The sequence below is a fragment of the Schistosoma mansoni genome, chromosome 6 (assembly GCF_000237925.1).
Source record: "Schistosoma mansoni strain Puerto Rico chromosome 6, complete genome".
Taxonomy (NCBI): Eukaryota; Metazoa; Platyhelminthes; class Trematoda; order Strigeidida; family Schistosomatidae; genus Schistosoma; species Schistosoma mansoni.
This window is the reverse complement of record NC_031500.1, coordinates 6,406,028-6,426,358: the sequence shown is the minus strand read 5'-3', so window position 1 is coordinate 6,426,358 and position 20,331 is coordinate 6,406,028. Positions and strand designations below refer to the sequence as shown.

Below are 20,331 nucleotides of genomic sequence, written 5' to 3'. Positions count from 1 at the left end.
CGCGAGACTGATAGATCCTGAGTTCGAATCTCGTGAGGCGGGATCGTGGATGCGCACTGCCACTGAGGAGCCCCACAATAGGACGAAACGGCGGTCCAATGCTTCCAGGTTTTCCATGGTGGTCTAGCTTCAATTGACTCATGATTTCAACGATCCATAAATAATTTATGATTTGTATAATGAAGTTATTTGCCATAGCGAAACATACTAGATATATTCTTCATCAATTGTGTACAAGTTAAAAATGACATAACATATTTTTTTAGTCATCTATTCAATGGAGATCAATGAGTGAAAGGTAACTAAAATAATAATCAAATATATTCTGACACTTATCTGACAACTTAAATATTCTAAAGGTATCTATCCTACTCATTATAGCAACTCTGCCACAATCAATTTTGATTATGGTTGAACTTTGTTCTGCCCTTTTATTAACTTAACAGAAAATGTTATTCGAACAGTATCAATTCGCATATTTCTTTGTACTATTATGAACACTATTTTGTCAGACTACTCATATCTCTCTGTAGCTTAAATTTAGACAGCTTAAATATCGCTCGATGTATATATGTACGCGAATCCTATTATTAGCCTTTGACTATCCTAACTGCGCCTTATTCGATTTGACTATAAAATTGCCTCTGTATTTACTCACATACACCCATTCGCCTCTCTGCTTTAAATTCGACTGATATGTTTATAGCTTTGTTATCCGTGCTATCCGCTAATAAACTGTAGTCGCCTCTTCTTATTGCCTTCTGAGATTTATATAATAACGGTTACAAAGATAATAAACTAACGAAGCAAAGCCACTACGTCATCTTTACAGTTAATAATAATATCATAAACTCATTTCATTTGACCTTGATAAAGAAGGAACTATGAATTGAAAATAAAATTAAAACATTAAATTCATGGTTTATACGTTTCCAGACTTGAAGTAAAATAATCATCGTTACAATATTTGAATGATAAGTATTCGGTGACCTAAAATTTGTTGAGTTCTATCAGGTTTAAATAAACTGAAGAGTACCTAACAATGTAAATAATCTCTCGTAATCTAAATAATTGCGTTCCTATTACGTTCTTAGGGGGCTTGCCACAATGCTCAATGTTTAAAATGTAAAAACCTTGACTGGCTAAAAACCTAGACCCTAGTTTCAGTTGCTAGACAACTAGATTAATCAGATATGAGGAGCGCATTTTGTAATTAAGCTATAGTTCTGTTTTAACTATTCATTGTCAGTGAAGACTGTTATACACAGGTCCAAAATGTCAGACAGTTTGAAGGTAGATGACATGACACACTTATCGATAAGATAATAATCAACACAAAAGTCCTAAACAAACATAACATTAGTTACTAATTTGTTATTGATCAATAATAAACAAATTTGTATACCTGATTAGTTAATTTAAGGGGCACATTTAGTTACAACACCATTTTATAGTAAATCTCATTATCATAATTCAAAGCCACAGTGATGTGTTATTGATTTCTAATTATTTCTCAAATCATTTCCTCATATCTCTTGAAGTAGTATCATATATTTATTCCCGATAGTAATGTGCTGGATTCTCATTCTTTTCTCCTGGTTTTCGTGCTTTTACATAAAAATACATTCAGTTTTTTGACAGTCAATTTTTAGGATAGGTTAGGTTAATTACTGGAATTTAATTGAAAAACAAATGGAACTAAAGAGAAACATTTTAAACCGGTTCTTTTCTGACTCTACGCCTTTCAGAATAAATTATTCATTGAAGAAATATAAATAGAACTTTCATATTTCAAGATCTTATCAAATCATTTTGACAGAATCTGATGAGTAATATACTTTTAGTCCGAAATTTTTGTCAAGCTTACTAACCATACTCTTTCCTAATTCCTTTATCTACAAATAAATTATCCTTTTTACAGCCATTCTTTGTGTAAAGAATAGATTCCAATTTAATATAATTTGGAATAGATTCAAGCTGTGTCAACTGAAGTATGCTATTGATAGAATTCATTACTACATTACGAACTGAAGTCAGCTTGAGGATAACTTTTTACAGTTGACTGATCACTCAGTAGTGACCAATATAATTTGTGTCAAGTTCTTCTTAGTACTAATAGAATTTTATTGATCAAGTTATAAATACATATCAGTCCTACATAAGATCAATCGCTAACCGAATAGCTTTGTGATAACGTTTCAGACCATGAATCTGAGTGACATAATATTGAATCCGCCAAAGAGAATCAAGTCCTTCAAGATTATAAATATTACCTTTCTGACGAAGACTAGATAGTAAATAAACCTAGTTACAAGAGGATAACTATTAGTTGCCTACAAATGATATCGTTTCTTGATAAACATTAACTTTCAGCTGACGAATTTGAAAAACAAAATAGTAACAATAAAAAAAGTGTATATTTCTCACCTTTTCCATGACTGTTCTCCAACAAGATTGTCAAAATAATTGTGATAAAGAAAACTGATGCTTTCAGCATATTCTTTGTTAAATGTTTGTTTTATTAAAACAAAAAAATCTCACTCTATCAACGAGATATATATATACAGAAACCTCCTGAGTAACCCCAAAAATGGACGCCTATTTCATTTAGTTTACAGTTATTATTTTGTATAATATATAATTAAGATAAAATGTTTTCCTATGGTCATTTGTACTACACATAACAACAATATTATTTGTAAAATAAGGCTATATCAAGGCAGCAATACTCACAGTATGCATATATGCCAATAAGTGAGAGACTGACCAGTTGCAGCCCTAAACATCATCAATGGGAAGATTCAAACAAACAATACTAAGTGAATTTAACAATATTATCTATTTGTAAATAGTACTTCATTCCCTCCCCTCCCCCGAAAATTTCTTACTTAATTGCTTATAACTAATTTATTATCTGACCTTAGCTAATTACCGGAAATAAGTATAAAACTAATTATCTCTTATATACATGTTTACTGATTGATGTTATTTCGATTTAGCATAACCATCTATTTGATTTGAACTTGGATTAATATTAATTTGGTTTGCTTATTCTCTGAAGAAGTAGCTTATACTAAGTCACGAAACATCAGAAAATCCTATTTTTCTACTCATTAGGATATTATTTATTTATAACAATCTACCCAATGCTCAATTTCTTCGAAACTATCAAGTCAAACCTTTGTAATGATACCTATTTGATTTGAAGTTTATTTGTGCATTTGTGCATCTTAAATTTTGAATCTGCTAATAGTTCAAGATGGTAATATTATATAACTGTGGATATTCATGAAGTTCTTTCTATGAAGTCTATTTATTTGATCTTTAGAAAATTTTGAAATGGAAATGATTTTTACTGACTTGTGATAATTTTAATAGTTGACATCATGAATCAATTGAAGCTAGACCACCATGGAAAACCTGGAAGCACTGGACGGCTGTTTCGTCTTATTATGGGACTCCTTAACAGTGCGCATCCACCATCCCGCCTCACGAGATTCGAACTCAAGACCTATCAGTCTCGCGCATGAGCGCTCAATCTCTAGATAGTTTTATTTTCTTTGAGTTCTAAACATATTTCTCTATGATAAAAATATATTTATTAACAATCTATAATTGTTTTGTTTTTGCTTGATTTCTGGGAACTAGTTCACACTATTACAAACAACATCTGAAGAACTATAACACACTAGAAAGTAACGAATAGTTATTTCTTCCTTGTTTGAGATGCTTCAGAATAGTGAGCTTAAAAATTCATTGAATAATACAGGCCTGTAACGAAACCTATTTCAAATTGAACTAGCCTCTATAAACTAACCGGTTAAGAAATTATTATACACAAAACACTAACTATATTCAATGTGAATTTATGAAGTTTAATAAGAATTCATAGCTAATGAAGCCCAACAGTGTCGGAAGTAAGACATTCAATTACCAATTAAATTGAGTACTGAATGCTTTATGTTGCAACTTGACTGAATATAAACATACAGACCGTTAGATTTTGAATCACCTGTGGAACTAAAGCTCCTGAATTTGGCCACTTTTGCTGCCTTAGGTGCTCACTGTAGCGGACTTCCATACTAAGATTAAACAATGGTTCAGTACTTTATTGTTTCTCTAAACGATATCAGCCTGAAAAGTAAACTGTCTTCAAATATCTAGTTAGTTAAAAGAAAAATTCGTAACTTGTGGTAATTAGACGTTTCGTTATGCTTCAGTATTATTTAATAAAAGTTATTCAGCTTATATTCTGAACTTTTCATTCAGATTCTTCTCCCTAGAAATTCTATGAGTGCTAATTGTTGAAAAGTGAAGACATGATAATCAGGCAAATAGACCTCAACTATGAGCAAAAATACATAATTATTATTCAGTACGTTATCTATTTTCATGATCATATCACTAGCAGATCAGTTACAATGAACCAATCAAATTATGAGATTTATCGAAACTACTCCCGTAATATTTACTTCTGTTGAATTAAAACACATTTATTACTCGTAGTATACGGAATACCTAGTTATGCTATGCTCTGCTTCTGCACTGAACCGGTATTATTCAAATCATTCGTCAGTGAACACTAAACCACGTCGATTTATTTATCCACTTAGACTTTTTCACTAATCTAGTAACCACCTGTATGTCAGATGCAAACTTATTAATGGTTGAAAGTTAGATTGAAATTCTAGCTCTTAGATGTTATCATTTTCCGACAGAGCCTATACGAAAACTAATCATGATAAAACATTCAATGGTAGGAAAATTGAAATAATAGTTTACTATGGTTAGTCTTTAGAATACGTTGAAGTGACTCATGATAGCATAAACTACTTATTCAGTAACAGAAGTCCTGTTTTAAATAATTAAAAGATAGTAGGTTGTGCGAAAATGAAGAATAGAGGTCGATGAATATTCAGAAGCTCAACGTTATCATATTTACCAAGATTAAGGAAGGGTAATATTGTTATTTGAATCACATTTAAGGTATATGTCTTTGCTTTGTCAAGAATGATATGGTCTTATAACCCTTTGGTTTATCAATAGTTGATTGATTTGAAAATAATTTCCATTATGGAATGAGATTAGGTGAAGAAACATTGAGAATCAGAGATCATTTAACATCTCGTTTATTATAATTTAGAACTTCTCATTAGTGAGTAACCACAAACTGATTTTGTATTGAATCCAAAATATTTTTACAAGTCGGTTAGTCCCGCATAATTCAACTAGTTAACAACAGTCTGAATCAAATGAATATCTAGAAACATCTGTTCTGAAGAATAAATAAGTGCTTATTAGAGACATTCAAAACGCATATCCTAGAAAAGTGATGAAAAACTATGACCTTAGTCATCAAACCGATATTAGGAAAGACAAATATCTATCGACGACGTTGCCCAAAAATTACAAGTGGCGAATCATCAAAAGTATAAAATTTTAATCAACTCAATCTGTGTGACATTCAGATCCTAACTTTGAAACTGCGTAAGATTTTCAGTGTACACTGTGAAAAATTCTTAAGCTAAAATAAATTATATCTTTAATGGTCACTAAGCTCCAATCATTTTTCAGCGGAGATCGACTTTTTATTTTATTCAAACATATAAATATTGGTACAAGGGGGCACCAGATACATATGCACCACACAAATCTCATTTGATTTGTGTGAGGGCTGTGATACTGCACAGGTGCCCAAACTGAAGTAGGTGGTTTTCTTAGGGGGCCACTCCCGGAGCCTTTGACCTAAAGATCTGATCCACGAGGCAGTGGAGCATCGTGATTAGATGCAGTCCTATGGTAGCCGGTGACCAACGATTGATTCATATGCCATTTGTTCCTTCAGGATCCTGGTTCCCATGTCCACCATTGGTTTGGAATCATGGTTTTCCAACCCCCCTAGGTGAACTTTCCGTGTCGACCAACCCGGTTAAAGCGTCGGACATTCACTTTTCGTCCTCTCAATTTCGTAAACAGCACCCCTGGTGTGAGAAGGTAGTGAGTGGGACTTCCCTGTCAGAGGCTATATACGCGTGGCCATGTGAGAGCATTTCAAAAGAGAGAGTGGACTCTCCCCACTCTCGGCCGTACCAAAGCATTTGGGGTGATGTGTAATAATAACCAAATGAGTTCTTTTATGATTCTAAATGCAGATATCAGTAGCAATATGAAATGTTGTATGGTTATAGATAGATGACAACTTTATTAACATATTACCTAAAGTAAAACTATTTTTAAAAACCATCTTCTTCATTCGAACAGTTTTCATCTTATCCTAACACTCTTCCTAATGTAAATAGTCAAGAATGCTCATTCACTATTAGTAATAAATAACAATTATTTGCAAGTAAATAATCTATATTGTAATTTATAAAATGTAATCATTAAAATAAAGTAACTAAATATATACGTTACACTTTGTAACTAAGATACACTTTTTTTATTATTTACATCTAAATAACCAGCAGTTCCTTGAACAACATTCTCCATTATGTAAACATGAATAACCAGTTTGTATACATCTAACACATTTTCCATTGAATGGTCCAATAAGTTGACATACATTGCTACCACAACATTTGTTAAATACAGTTTTCATACATGATTCTCCATATTCTTTGCAAGCACCTGGAATAAATGTAAAGCGAAAAAAACTTAAAATTAAACATGTCCAAAATGTCGTCTCCATCTTTACAGTGGAACTGTCAGCAGACTAGTTGTCAATCCCAGATATCATGATTTAGTGTCATTTCCTTTTACTAATCAGATGAACTAATAGATCTCTGAAACAAGTTATGAGTACTTCCACTTGTGAATAAATTCTTCAGAATTGTAAAACGATCAGATCACTACAAGTGATGAAGGAACTTAGATGAATTTCGATTGCTGATAATGGTAAGTACTTCTGAGAAATGTTCAAAGACAAACATAAATGTTTTTGGATTAATTTTCACTAATAACTGATGTAATTTCACGAAACATCGAAAACCAAATAGCAATGAATAGCTACTCTGAGAATTCTTCAAAATCCCACAAAGGATTGATTCTGGGACCTTGATGTGTCATAGCAAGCATAATATCTTTAAAGCACTGAATTCAAAGCTTAGAGTTGTCTTTTCTTCTTTCACTTTTCCATTTCTATTTGTCAATGATATCGGTCCATAACTAAAATTAGCTTGAAAACTGAACAATCTTTGTTAGAAATATCCTAGAAATTTGTTTATCACTTCTTAATATTTTAGGCATATTATGTAAACTAACTTTTGTTCAAATGTTAAAACTATGTTTATATGAAGTTGAATATAACCTACGTACCTAGTAATGTTTCTTCTAACTAAAACAGTCAATGAGATAGGACTAAGTTAATTATTATGTAGTTGTGAAGATTGTTGAGTTTTATCTGGGACCGTGAACTGATCAATGTTAGATCACCACTAAAAACCTGAAAACATTTGATAGCTGTTTCGTCCCAGTATAGGACTCCTCATCAATGAACATTGCTAACAACTAAAACTCATTATTTTTTCATCGTTTCATTGAAATCAAACACAAAATGGAATTAAGATCAGTAATCATGATTTCATAATGCAAATTTCACAGTCATTCTTTTTTTTTTTAAACTTTCAAACATCTTACAATGAAATATAACTTGTGAGTAGCAAACGAAGTAGTCTTTTAGTTTTTAGTTGCTAACCAATTACAAACTGAGAAAACCGTTAGAAATATCCACTGAATCCTTCTTAGAGTTTAATACTTAGAAGGATAGTATTGACTAAGAATAAAACTGGTACTAGGAGAAATATTACTTATTCGCTAATAGAAATGAATAGTATTCATGATGAAAACTACTTCTTGAGTCGAATTCTGCATTGATGTAATGGAACCGAAATGAAATGATTAAGAGAACATGATTTGGATTTCACTGGTTAAATTAGGCTAAATTAATTTATAAAACCTACCATCAATCTGAACAATCTTCCATAATACTGTGCAAATGATTATAAACTCAATTTTAAAACAGAACCTCATATTCTTCTGTTTAACAATGGAACAGTATATATATATATATATATATGCATTCAAACAGGATGTAATCATTTAAGCAATTAAGTCAGTCTATGATTTGACATAACTACAACACATTGTTGAATAAATTTAAAAGTTGCATTTATTTATTTATTTAAATAATAATCCATTAGACATTTAAAAAAATCGCTGTTTTTCAAGTTATCGTTAAAGAAACTTCCTGTAGTAGATAGTTGTTTCTAGATGTACTTGGGTGGTGTGGGTTACTGATATCCACATAAGTAGTATATGGTGATGGTCGGGCATTGAATGTATTTCAGTAGAAGATCGATAAGGCTAGAACGCGAATAGCACGCAATTGATACAAAAATGCATGAACAATTATAATCAGAGACTATAGACGGATATTTGCAGAAGGAACAGTCAAATTGAAACAATTGATTGTTATTTTGCAAATTAACTGTTCACAATATGGCTGTTATATTTTAATGAGATATTCTGTAATGTTGTACTAAAATACATTTGATCGTCCGCACCCATGTTCTTATTCACTACACTCATTCCAATTCTCAAATAACTATTATTATTGTTATTATTATTGAAATCACATAATGGTACTAAGCAATTGTCCTGTAAATCATTTAACCAAGATTCTTGAATTGTGATGACACTAAAGTTACGATACATGTTTTGATGTAGTAGGAATCGGAGATAGTCCACCGTGTTAATTAGTGATCGGCAGTTAGGATTTAGTAGCTTGAAAATCGACATTTGATTAATGTTCATTCTCTTTAATGTATATTATCAATCACCATTTAAACTCTTATTTGATCTATTAGATAAGATTAACGAGATTTATAAAATAGCATAAGTTGAAAAGTATTGAATAACGTTTCTATTACAGCTTCTACTTTTTTACATGATCGAACTTTATTCATTCCTTGATAAAAGCGATCCGAATGAACCAGATCCCTACCAGACCATGTTATGAAGTGTTTTTTTATTTTTATAGAACTGAAAATGCTATCTGATATTAAAGGTTTATAAAAAAAAATGTTTGTACACAGAAAACCTATACACTAAACTCCTTATAGTCAGTAGTATATGTTGCTGAAAATTATTCTCGTATAAGTAATTAGGGATACAAAAGTTGTTTATATTTCCGATACAATTTCTATCATAACTTAGATTTTTAGATATACACTTCTGGTATTTGTACCATTCTGGATGTATTCTACCACTCAGAATATTGAAGCAAAGAGAGAATTGATAGCCGTCCAAAGGCTTCCCGAATCGAAAAGACTATTTAACAGGATTATTGGTGTTACATCAATTTTTGTGTGACTTCATTACTTATATTATACTCACCAAAATCTTATGGATTTATTGAATGTTTTCATTTGTTTACAAATAAAATTTAAACTTTTCTCTGTTAACTATATAGTTAACTCCTCCTGGAGCCACTCTAGGGGCTACTGCCGGTTTCAAGCTCGGACAAAGGAGGAGGGTTGGACATGCAGTTTGCAACCTCATCCCGTATTCACTTATTAAACCTAGATAACTTTGTAGAGATGGAATGAGTGAATGATAGTTAATATCCAAATGTCTTGTATTCCGAATTAATCTCTTCCCTAGTTCTCTCATCCAAGGGATTTTTTTACAGTGATTGAAGCAATTTACTGGGAAATTCTATCGACAACTGTCAAGAAAGGTTTTTGTTGAAATACACGATGCTACTTACTAAATTGCAAGTAGTTTATATCGTTTACAGAAATCGTTAGCTTTCTATAAATATAACCTGTTTATTCAGGATAATGGATAATCATCTCTTCCTTATTGACTATTATTCTTTGTGTTCCTCATCAATGTTTATCAAATTTCAGCTGCTAACTTAGAGCTGATTAGATTATTTTACCTACACTTGCCTAGTTAACTAAGTCGCATTCATTTTGAAAATAAGTAGAATAAGTTTCTCGATAGTTCGCTGCACCTGTCGAGTAGCCCTCAAGTTATTCATCATGCTTGTTGACGCTCATTAGTAGCTATGAAACACATGTGTTTTGCTAATGCATTTATGAACTTGAAACTTCCATTAATCTATAAGATATTCTACATATAATTATATGATATAACTACGGCTCAATATTCTAAACTTGACACTTGACCAATAAGTAATCAGTTTAAACTTATCTCAGTAGTAATGTTTTGTGCTAGCAAGTAGTTCTACTAAGTCGTTATCATTTTATTTTACTCAGGTTTGTGAAGCAAAATCTACACATCAGCAATAATGTCTCCTATCATCTGTTGAATTGGCTCATATATCAATTTGGGACTTATCACTTTAATGAACAAATCTATAGTCTTCACTATAAAAAGACAAAATGCTTTTTACAATTCGTATTATTATTCGTTGTTTACATACACTTTTTCACTATTAACAGTAAGTAAGGAGGTGAATTTAAAATAAAGAAAATATATGTTTTATACAAGAATGAAAAACAAGCCATATATGTATATATATATATATATATATGATGTAACCATGCATAAAAATGAATCAATGAATGATAATGAGGTAACTGACCCTCCTAGTTCGTTTCTCTCCAATGATCGATATCTTTTTTTGTTCTTGATAGACACCATGGAGATGAAAGTTTGTATTCATATTTCAATATTACCTAGTTATTATTTTATTTTTAAAAAGGTTATTCGTTTCAATTGCATAAACATATAAATAAAAAATAGAAGAAATTGAAACATTTTCTTGTATCTAAATGCCTATACTTTAAGAATTCGATAAATGTAAAATATAGATACAGTAAATATAAAAGTATAGTGTGTTGTTGTTGAAACAGTTAGTAATGTACTTGAATTACATCCATTTTTATTGTTACAATTACAATATCGAACTTTAACACGATAAGTACCCAAACGATCTATACACCAACGACCATCTTCTGCACCAATTACACCGGTTACAGCACAATCTCTATAATAACGTCTAGTCCATTTTCCATCTAGATACACTGTAAAAACAAATGGATAGGATTATTTTTATATGAACAGTTGTAGTATTATATAGATAGTAATGAAACAATGCTGAGGATAGACTCAATATACTAAGTAAATATTACAAATCGATTGACAAGGTAGTGAATCTTTATCAACTGAGATGGTTTAGACATGTATTACGTGTCCCCAACCACGGTCTGTCTCAACGTGTGATATTTCTTGGTGTGGGAATAAGTTTGAAGAATCCAAATCAGCACATGGCATCAGTCCATAAAATTACTGACTGTCGAGTCGAGCTGTGTAAGTGAGTACAAACTACCCATTTGAGGTCTACGAGGTTATCTTGGCTCGAAATAGGCCTCAGTGGTACACACAAATTCTCTTATTTCTTAAAATTCCCATACCTTTTATCTCTTGGGTTCATTATTTCCTCATGAATCATTTTTTTCCATACTTAATATTTTCCACCATTTCTGATACTGTTAATACTTCTACTACTCTATTATCTCTCTGATGATATGCTATGGTAATTTTTACCAACACATATATGTGCCAGCCTGCCAGGGTGCTTTGAATGGTCAGTCAGTCAGTCAGCGACAACGTAGGACCAGGCACATATATGCATCAGTCCAAGTTGCCATACCTCGTTAGCACAACAAGATGAACACCGGATTCATAGAAGTAATTCATTTAGTGGTGGTAGTATATAAAGAAAGGTTGTATATAAGGATATAGTATAGGAAGGAAAAAAGTTATGAAGCAATTTTAATCTCAAGGTTTAAGGGAAGATAAAGAGTGTATACACCTACGCCATTGTGATCGATTCTGAGCCATGTCACACAGAGTCTCCAACCATTGGTTACGATAGTCACGCGGACCCCAACCAGGTAGTCTGCATCTGCCAACATGGCTCAGACTAGAAGTTAGTGACTTCAAGCACTGATGCCATGTTTTGGTTTGGCCGCCCCTAACTCTCTTCCAACCATCCCCAATACTAGTCATCATAGAGCGTCGTGGTAATCGGTGTTCAGGCATACGTAACACGTGGCCCAACCATCTCAGTCGATGAAGATTCATCACCTCATCAACTGATTTACCATAATTCCCCAATACCCTGCGTCTAACCTCACTATTACTTACCCGGTTATCCCAGTAGATACGAGCAATATTTCTAAGGCATCTGTGGTCAAATACTAGTAACCTACGAGTATCTTCTACTCTTAATGGCCATGTTTCACAGCCGTAAAGTAGAACAGAACGAACTGCTGCGCAGTATACTCGTCCCTTAATTGATAGACGGATATCTCGTCTTCGCCATAGGTGACGTAAGTTGGCAAAATCCAAACGAGCTTTTTGAATCCGTGCTGAGATTTCGTCAGACACCAACCCATTAGGGCTTATCAGACTTCCAAGATAAGTGAAGTTGTCCACGCGTTCGACTACTTCACTCCCTATCCTTAGTTCAGGTGTTGACGCAGGCCAGTCCTGGAGTAACAATTTACATTTGGATGGGGAGAAACGCATCCCAAACATCCTGGCATTATTACTGAGTTCCAACAGAAGACTCTGCATTTTGTCAGTGTCTTCACCAAACAGGACTATGTCATCTTCGTATTCTAAGTCGATAAGTGAACCTCCTGGTAGAAAATCAATTCCTGAAAATTCAGTCAGTGGACAGCCTTGACGGACACCACTTGAGGTTGTAAAATCATATGACAGTTCGCCATAAGCTCTCACTCGACTGGTAGTGTTCGAGTAAAGAGCTTCACAAGGTTTATGTACTTCTCAGGTACACCTTTCAATGACAGACACTGTCACAGAACCTCTCGGTCTACAGAGTCAAATGCTGCTTTTAAGTCAAGAAAAACTATCATTGTCGGACGCCGATAAGCATGTCTGTGCTCTAAAACTTGACGAATGGTGAATATGTGGTCGATACAGCCACGACCAGGTCTGAAGCCAGCCTGATTTTCTCGTGTTTGCAGTTCACGAGTCTTAGTTAGGCGCCCGATAATTATTGAGGCTAGTATTTTAGATACTATGTTAGTCAGACTAATCCCTGTATGGTTATCACAGGATGATTTTGGCCCCTTCTTATATATTGGGACAATCAGAGATTGTGACCAGTCAGATGGGATTACGTCCGTTTCCCAGATTTTAGCCAGAATATTAGTCAGCCTAATCGCTAAAATTGGATTCCCCATTGAATCATGAAAGTCAGTAAAACAAATTATAAATAGATATCTATATTGTCATTAAGGTACTGAGAGATATCTATGATGTAGAACTATATTTCTACACATCACAACTTGTGATTGAAACAAATTCTATGGTTTGCGGACAAACAATTAATGTTAACGAATCAATCCAGAAAGTACTAGTGAAATAATGAGTGCACTCCTAAAATTTAAGGTAAATTATGATGTGTTAAAAGCAAACATAATTTAATGACGCAATTTGTTTTAGCAATAATACTCCAAGACAACACACTGATCAAATATAAGCTTCTCAGTTAACTAGTAACCTACTTGTAGTGTAAAAAAATTGGGAGTGATCGATTCTTCTTATGAGGTGCTGACGAGTCAACTCACTTTTTGTAACACCAGTGCTTCGAAAGTATTTATTTATCAGGTATTTGACGACAGGAGAACACACTAAGGTAGTTGCTATAGCGTTCGCAAATACTCTACTTGTATTCCTCAAAACATACGGGTGCTTTGTACTGGTTTATTTAACTATGAGGAAACTCCTTGGATGAAATGCCAGGATTTGAATAACCATGAGTGATTTTTCAGCTCAAAGACAATATGTACAATCAACAGAACACTTGTTAAAATCGAAGTTGCAGACTGTAGCAAAATACATCTAGCCCCTAAAGCAACATTTTCGTTATATTACAGGATTTTGTTCATCTACTTAGAAATAAAATACATGTTTTAACTGCATAAGTCATTTGGTGAAGTATTGTGAACCCTTAAAAAACCATCATTCATTGTTTAAATTAAACATAAATAAGGATAAACATTTGTTTTAGTGTCAAGCTAACAGATAAAGAATATCGATGAAAAATGAGACAATATCAAGATGCGTGAACATATCATCTTCGTATTTTAATAGATAGGGAATTGGTTAACTATGCAAAGTAAAACGGTATTTCTGGTTTTATAATGAAGTGAAAGGGATCTATTCCTATCTCTCTACTGGATTTGGGTCTCTTTTTACTCACTATCTCAACAAGTAGCTATTCCGTTGAGCAACCCCACTGTCAGTTTTGAATAATCTATCATTCTAAATGAACCCGTTTACTACACACGATTGTGTTAGGTTAGCCTTTAATTACCACTATAATGAAATGGATCAGCACTAAGAAGGACTTGACACGCATGACATTGATCACCACCCAGTGATCAATCAATTGTGATAATGAAATGGACTATTTTCCTTATTATTAATGGCTTTATTCAACGTCATATTTTTCATACAGTGTACAGTTCTCAGCAGAAATGAACGGCTGAAAATCTTTCTAGAGTGTACTCTTATAATGCATCTATGAATGTAATGTTATGAAAATTAGTCTGTCAAAACGAACCATTTTTACTGAGTCTGTGGTTCAGAGGAGTAGTCATATAACCCAGTAGACTAGTTACACTTGATGATTAAGTAGACTTATTCTTATGCTATAGTAGAGTGTGTTTGTACATTAGGTAGTTAATTTTTCAAATGTTGAGCGTTACTCACTTCGAACCATTCATATTTGAATACGGATCAATGTAAATCAAATATATTAAACTTTATTTGTTCAAGTATTTTTGGATCTGTTTTTGATGCTTAATAAGCACTTGTCTATGGTCACCCTTTTCTTTTTTAACATCAAGCTATATCAGCTTTTTGTCAACTTATGACAATCTGTAGATGACCCTTCCAGTGTTGAGACGAAATATAAAACTTGTTTGCAAAAATAATAGACGGACTAATGACAATAAGCTTGAAGTGAATTTAGTCATTTTTTAGCGATCCATAAAACCACTATCCCCATACCAGTCTTGTTCATTATCCGATGATTTATTTCATATTTGTGACATCTAGATAACAATAAGTATACAGTAAATATATGTGGCCTCTGTCTCACTTGTGCATTGTCCTTTATCTACCTTTGATGTAGACTTTTTTTGGGAAAAGAAATGTGTCTAGCACAACAAACTCACAGGACCGTCACAAAAAATGCCTAATAAGTGAATTCAAAGCCCATAAAACATTAAACTGAGCCAGAGGACAAAACTTACACTCAGAGCTGTCATTAAGAGCGACGAATGTTCAACATTAAATTGGTATTTACAGTACGTTGACTAGTTTCTGTTTAAAAGATGATATAGCTACCATAAACATAAGTTCTAAAAATATATAAAAACTAAGGTGCACGACCCAATTGGATAGTTTTGTTTACACAATTACTTAATTGCCACTGAACTATTATTGGCTTAACACAATGAGCTTAAAAACTCACATGAATATTACGAACTCAAATAGTTGGTTCCTTTTATGCGTTGTATGCGCTTGCACCTCCGAAACAACTATTTTACACATTTTATATTGAAGGGTTCCGACAAAAACCGCCGAATATATTGGTAGTAAAAATTGTTTGTTTAAATTTTATAAACTTGCTCAGTAAATTTACATTTGAGTCAACGTTGTCCCATGTAATTAACGTGTATATCACGGAACTGATGGTCATCGTAACTGCAGAAAGTGTAAGCGATCAACAAGTTTCCTTAAGACCAATGTCGTAATTCTGTGGCAAATATTGAGCTAATATGAACGCAATTACCGGAACCTCTCTCAAGCTTACCAGTGACTGGAAATTTTTATAGTCATATTCATAGTTAGGCAATTTTCAGTAAAGTTTAAGGCAAGAACAAAATCAGCATGTCAATGAAGATCCATTTAGAAAGGAGAGGTAAGAATTAACTTATTCGGAAAGAAAAACCGGACTAACTTTTGCGTAATAAATAAATAATGAAACAAATTGTTATAGCTGAACATATCGTACTAGTGAGTCATTACAAAGCTCATAAAGTGAACCTAAATTAATCGCTTGATATATCAAACCACGTTTGTTGCTAAAAAATGATGGCCTAAAACTACCTGCTGATTGATATGTTATTCGTTAAAAATTAGAAACAGATGGATAAATGTAGTTGAAACAGCACCCTTAGAGACGATGTTGTTGACAAATCCTACGGTTAGCTAGTATTATAAAATTACTTTAATGGGATTGAGGTTGGTAATCATGTCATACTTTGCACATTTCCCCTGCAGATCAGAAGGGTTTGATATTCCAGGGGGCACAAGTAAATCAAGATTAGTTTAACACTACATGATGGTCAACTGGAGATTGTAAGACGATAAAAATGTCCCAAAGAACTTATATAGCTAGACAATTCTGAATACTGTGGGTCATTAACTTGATTTGTTGCACTATTCTACGGGAAAAATTCAGGCTTTGAGATATTCTAAACAGCCAAATTTTGAGCAATATAAGCAAATTTCGAAAAAATGTGGGCAACATCGTTTTAAGCTAACTCAAGTTTGTCAGTGTGTTAGCCGAACATTAGACATTTTGTGTAATAGATTAAAATGAAGTAAAGAGGTGAGGAAGAATGTGGTAGAAACGAAAGAGAATGGTTTTAAACAAACGCTATGTTTAAACACACAGCTAATTGAACATTTCTCCTTCAAAAAAATAAAGACGTAAAAATTCATTGAATTGTTTACATATTTTCGCACCATAGTTTGCCATTTCTTTCGTCATTGTTTTGTACAAAATATATATAATACCCTAAAAATTTACTGAAATTTCCACAAAACCCCTCCTAAATTTATTTTCTCTTAGAATTGCATGAACTAGCGCTTGATCTACGGAATACGAACTTATTAATTTAGGTGAGACAAAATAAAAATAGCCAAGCACGTGCACTTACTTTCTTGAATCATTTTGACACATCTAGAATAATTTCTTCCATCATTTGGACAGGCGACGAGTGGAAAAGTTCGATTATCAAAATAGTCTGCACAATGAGGTTGTGTTAGTGAGTTGCATTGATAGCAACGCAGTTCTGGTCCGATGCCTAATACCATGCATTAAGTTAGAAAAAAAATTAACAGAAGATGTCCCACCTACTTGGCATACAACTGTCGAAGTCATTATTATAACTAAAACGAATAACAGCATTATTTCCGGGATTTGAATATGTACCATTTACACTAGACTACTCACATGGCCTACTAAAACAAATTCAATAAGACTCCGTATTAAACTGATGGGACAAAAAACTTGAAACATCGAATGTCTACTGTTGCTGTGAGCAAACTATCTTTATAATCTCATCAAATAAATCGTATTATCAGTATTAAACAAACTGGAACAAAAGTGGCTATTATTGACCTGGTTTTTTGTAGAGGAGTTAGGATCTTTACCAATGTGTCCTAATGGTTCGGTCCTTGTTAACGCTGATGCGACGAGGCTTCATTTCAACGATTATTCATGTCATGTAAACCAGATGCTGTTATGATTCGTTTGTCACTGTAGCTGTAAATAATTCTCCAAAATCAATAGCTCATTAAGTGTTCGACATTGGATGCTGACCACATTGTTTTAAGTGGACTTGTTTATCTGAGGTCGTTCGGTCATGCATACGCACTAGATCACGTTACAACTTAGCGTGGGAAACAGCTCATACGTTCACTAGCCAGATTAGAGCAACCGCTTCTCGATATATTGATAATGCATCAAATATATCTTTCCAACCTCTTCCCATCTGACTTCTGATTTTAACCAACTGGGGGACGATTCTAATACAGGTGTTACTGGTTAGTAGTTGTCAAACTATAATACTGGGCGTATCCTCATCACTTTTTTTAGGACATCTTGATAGGAAGATCTGGAAAATTCCAGTTCTCCAGCCATTATCTATACTGCAAAAATAATTATCAATTATCATCAAAAGTAGGGGCTATTCATTAGGACTGCGAGGAAATCCATTGCCACTGAAGTAAAATTACGAGGCGAAGAAACTGAAATTTCTACTTCCATGGACAACAAACCACTGAAGATACCACAGGTATTGTAGTTTGAAAACACTTTTCCAGCAACAACTTCGATAATCGAATCGTGCCTACCCAGTGAAATCAAAAGTCAAAAGTGAGGAGGTTGGAAGATATATTTGATGGGTTATCAATATATCGAGAAGTGACTGATCTAATCTGGCTAATGATCGTAGGAGATGTTTCCCACGCCGTTCTGAAAAGTGATCTGGTATGGATGCATGACAGATCGCCTGCAGCCAAATGAGTCCGCTAAAACTAATGTGGTCAACATCCAATGACGAACACTTAATGAGCTATTGATTTTAGGGATTTATTTACAGATACAGGAGACACATACAAACAGTCTCAAATGATCGAAACAAAAACTTCAGTGGAAATCGGATAACAATACACTCTTGTTTCTAGTTCTTTTGTTACAACCCAGTGTTATTTCTTCATTATTAAGGATTAGCTATTACTGCAAGATTAATTTGTTTTTCGTATTTAGTAGATAAACTATCACTTCTCATTTCCACACCACCTTTATTTTAAAACGTTAGCAAGAGTTAGGCCTCAACGAGACCGAATTTCTATGTTTGATATTCGCAAACGACTTGAAGATACGACTAGTATTCTGATTTTACAACCTGCTACCAGTAGCACCTTCTGTATGCGAAGCTTTCCCCCGACCAATGGAAATCAGAAGTCAGACGAGAAGAGGTAGGAAAGGTATATTTGATACGTTATCAATATGTCGAGAAGCGTTTATTCTAAGCTGGCTAGTGGACGTAGGGGCAGTGTCCCACGCTGGGTCGAAACGTGATCTGGTACGGATTCATGACCGAAAGCCTTCAGTTAAACAAGCCCACTTAAACAATGTGGTCAGCATCCAATGTCGAACACTGAATGAGCTATTGATTTTGGGGAATTATTTACAGCTACGGATCACTCCCCCCTTGTGGGGTAGTGATGCCCCTAAGAGGTGACCAGCCAGAAGTTTAAACCCAACGAGTTTGTCGTTGGTAAACACCCTTCTGATAGCTTGCTTCGTTCAGCAGCGTCTGGCCGTCTTTCCTTACACTAAGGGACCATAATGTACAACACAGCAATAAGGAAATAAGGTACAATGAAAATTTCGGTTTTTGTGAAACTTTGTCGTTCTTTTCCAGCCGTCCTGGAAAAGAGAAAAAATAGAACGTGTGAGTGCATGTCGAAAACACACTCGTACTTGCGTAAGGACACAAGATGAGCGGAAATATATATATATATATATGTATATTAACTAATACGCTTGCGACAGTGTAAAAGCGATTAGCAAAAAAAATGGTTTTTTTGGGTTTTTTTATATAAAAATATATATATATACGTTCATAAGTAGAAAAATGTTTTGTTTTTGTTTTTTGAAATAAGTATATATAAAAAAAGAATGAGGATATTAAAAAAAATTATTTTTTTCATAATAAATAATGAAAAGGGGATTCGAGATTTAGTTTGTGTCCTACGTGCAATAGTCGTTTAGATGTTCTGGAAATCTTACTTTTCTTCCAGAACGCGTTGTTTTGAGTTTATCTTTCGACGTTGACGAAGTATCAAGGTGTATATCGGCTGTCGTATGGGGTACTACAAGTGTAGGAGCCGTATCGTTCGATTGTACCGAAGGGAAATCGACGTAGATAGGGTTTCCTTCTAAGTACGCTGCTTTTAGCCGATCGATACTGATGCTATCGTTCGTGCCGTTCTTATCGACTACATAGTACTTAGGTTCACGTTGAAGATTTTTGAAGGGTCCTTCGTATGCTGATTCGAGAGGTCGTCGATGTGAGTCTCGACGAACGAAGACGTGTGTGCTATGACGTAATTCAGGCTGAACGAAAACATTAGTTGATTGAGGTCGAGTGTGAGCAGGTTTAATTGGACGCATAGCGTTTGTAAGCCTACACGTGTAAGAGATTAGATCCATGTTCAATGAAGAAGCCGAAGGATCTACGAATTCTCCTGGAAGTCGGAGTGTCGTTCCGTAAACGAGTTGAGATGCAGTGTATCCAATGTCAGTCTTCACTGCATTGCGGATACCTAGCAAGACGAGTGGAAGAGCGTCTGTCTACTGTGAAACGTTTGTAGCTGATAATGAAGCTTTAAGTTGTGGATGAAAACGTTCTACCAACCCGTTTGCTTGTTGGTGGTAGGTGGTCGTTCGGAAGCGATTGATTC

At 33.9% G+C, this 20,331-nt stretch overlaps 1 protein-coding gene across 1 annotated transcript in view; it reads right to left on the bottom strand.

Moving 5' to 3' along the window:
* Smp_147160 (Hypothetical Schistosoma spp. protein UPF0506) overlaps nt 1-17,222 on the bottom strand; it is a gene marked incomplete at both ends in the record, with an annotated part of 18,298 nt that extends 1,076 nt beyond the window's left edge. The window contains 4 exons of the mRNA XM_018798092.1: nt 6,451-6,627; nt 10,902-11,051; nt 17,016-17,162; nt 17,216-17,222. Coding sequence (XP_018653068.1) covers nt 6,451-6,627; nt 10,902-11,051; nt 17,016-17,162; nt 17,216-17,222 — 481 coding nt within the window. The remainder of the gene's footprint in view (nt 1-6,450; nt 6,628-10,901; nt 11,052-17,015; nt 17,163-17,215) is intronic.
* Nucleotides 17,223-20,331: the final 3,109 nt, after the last annotated feature.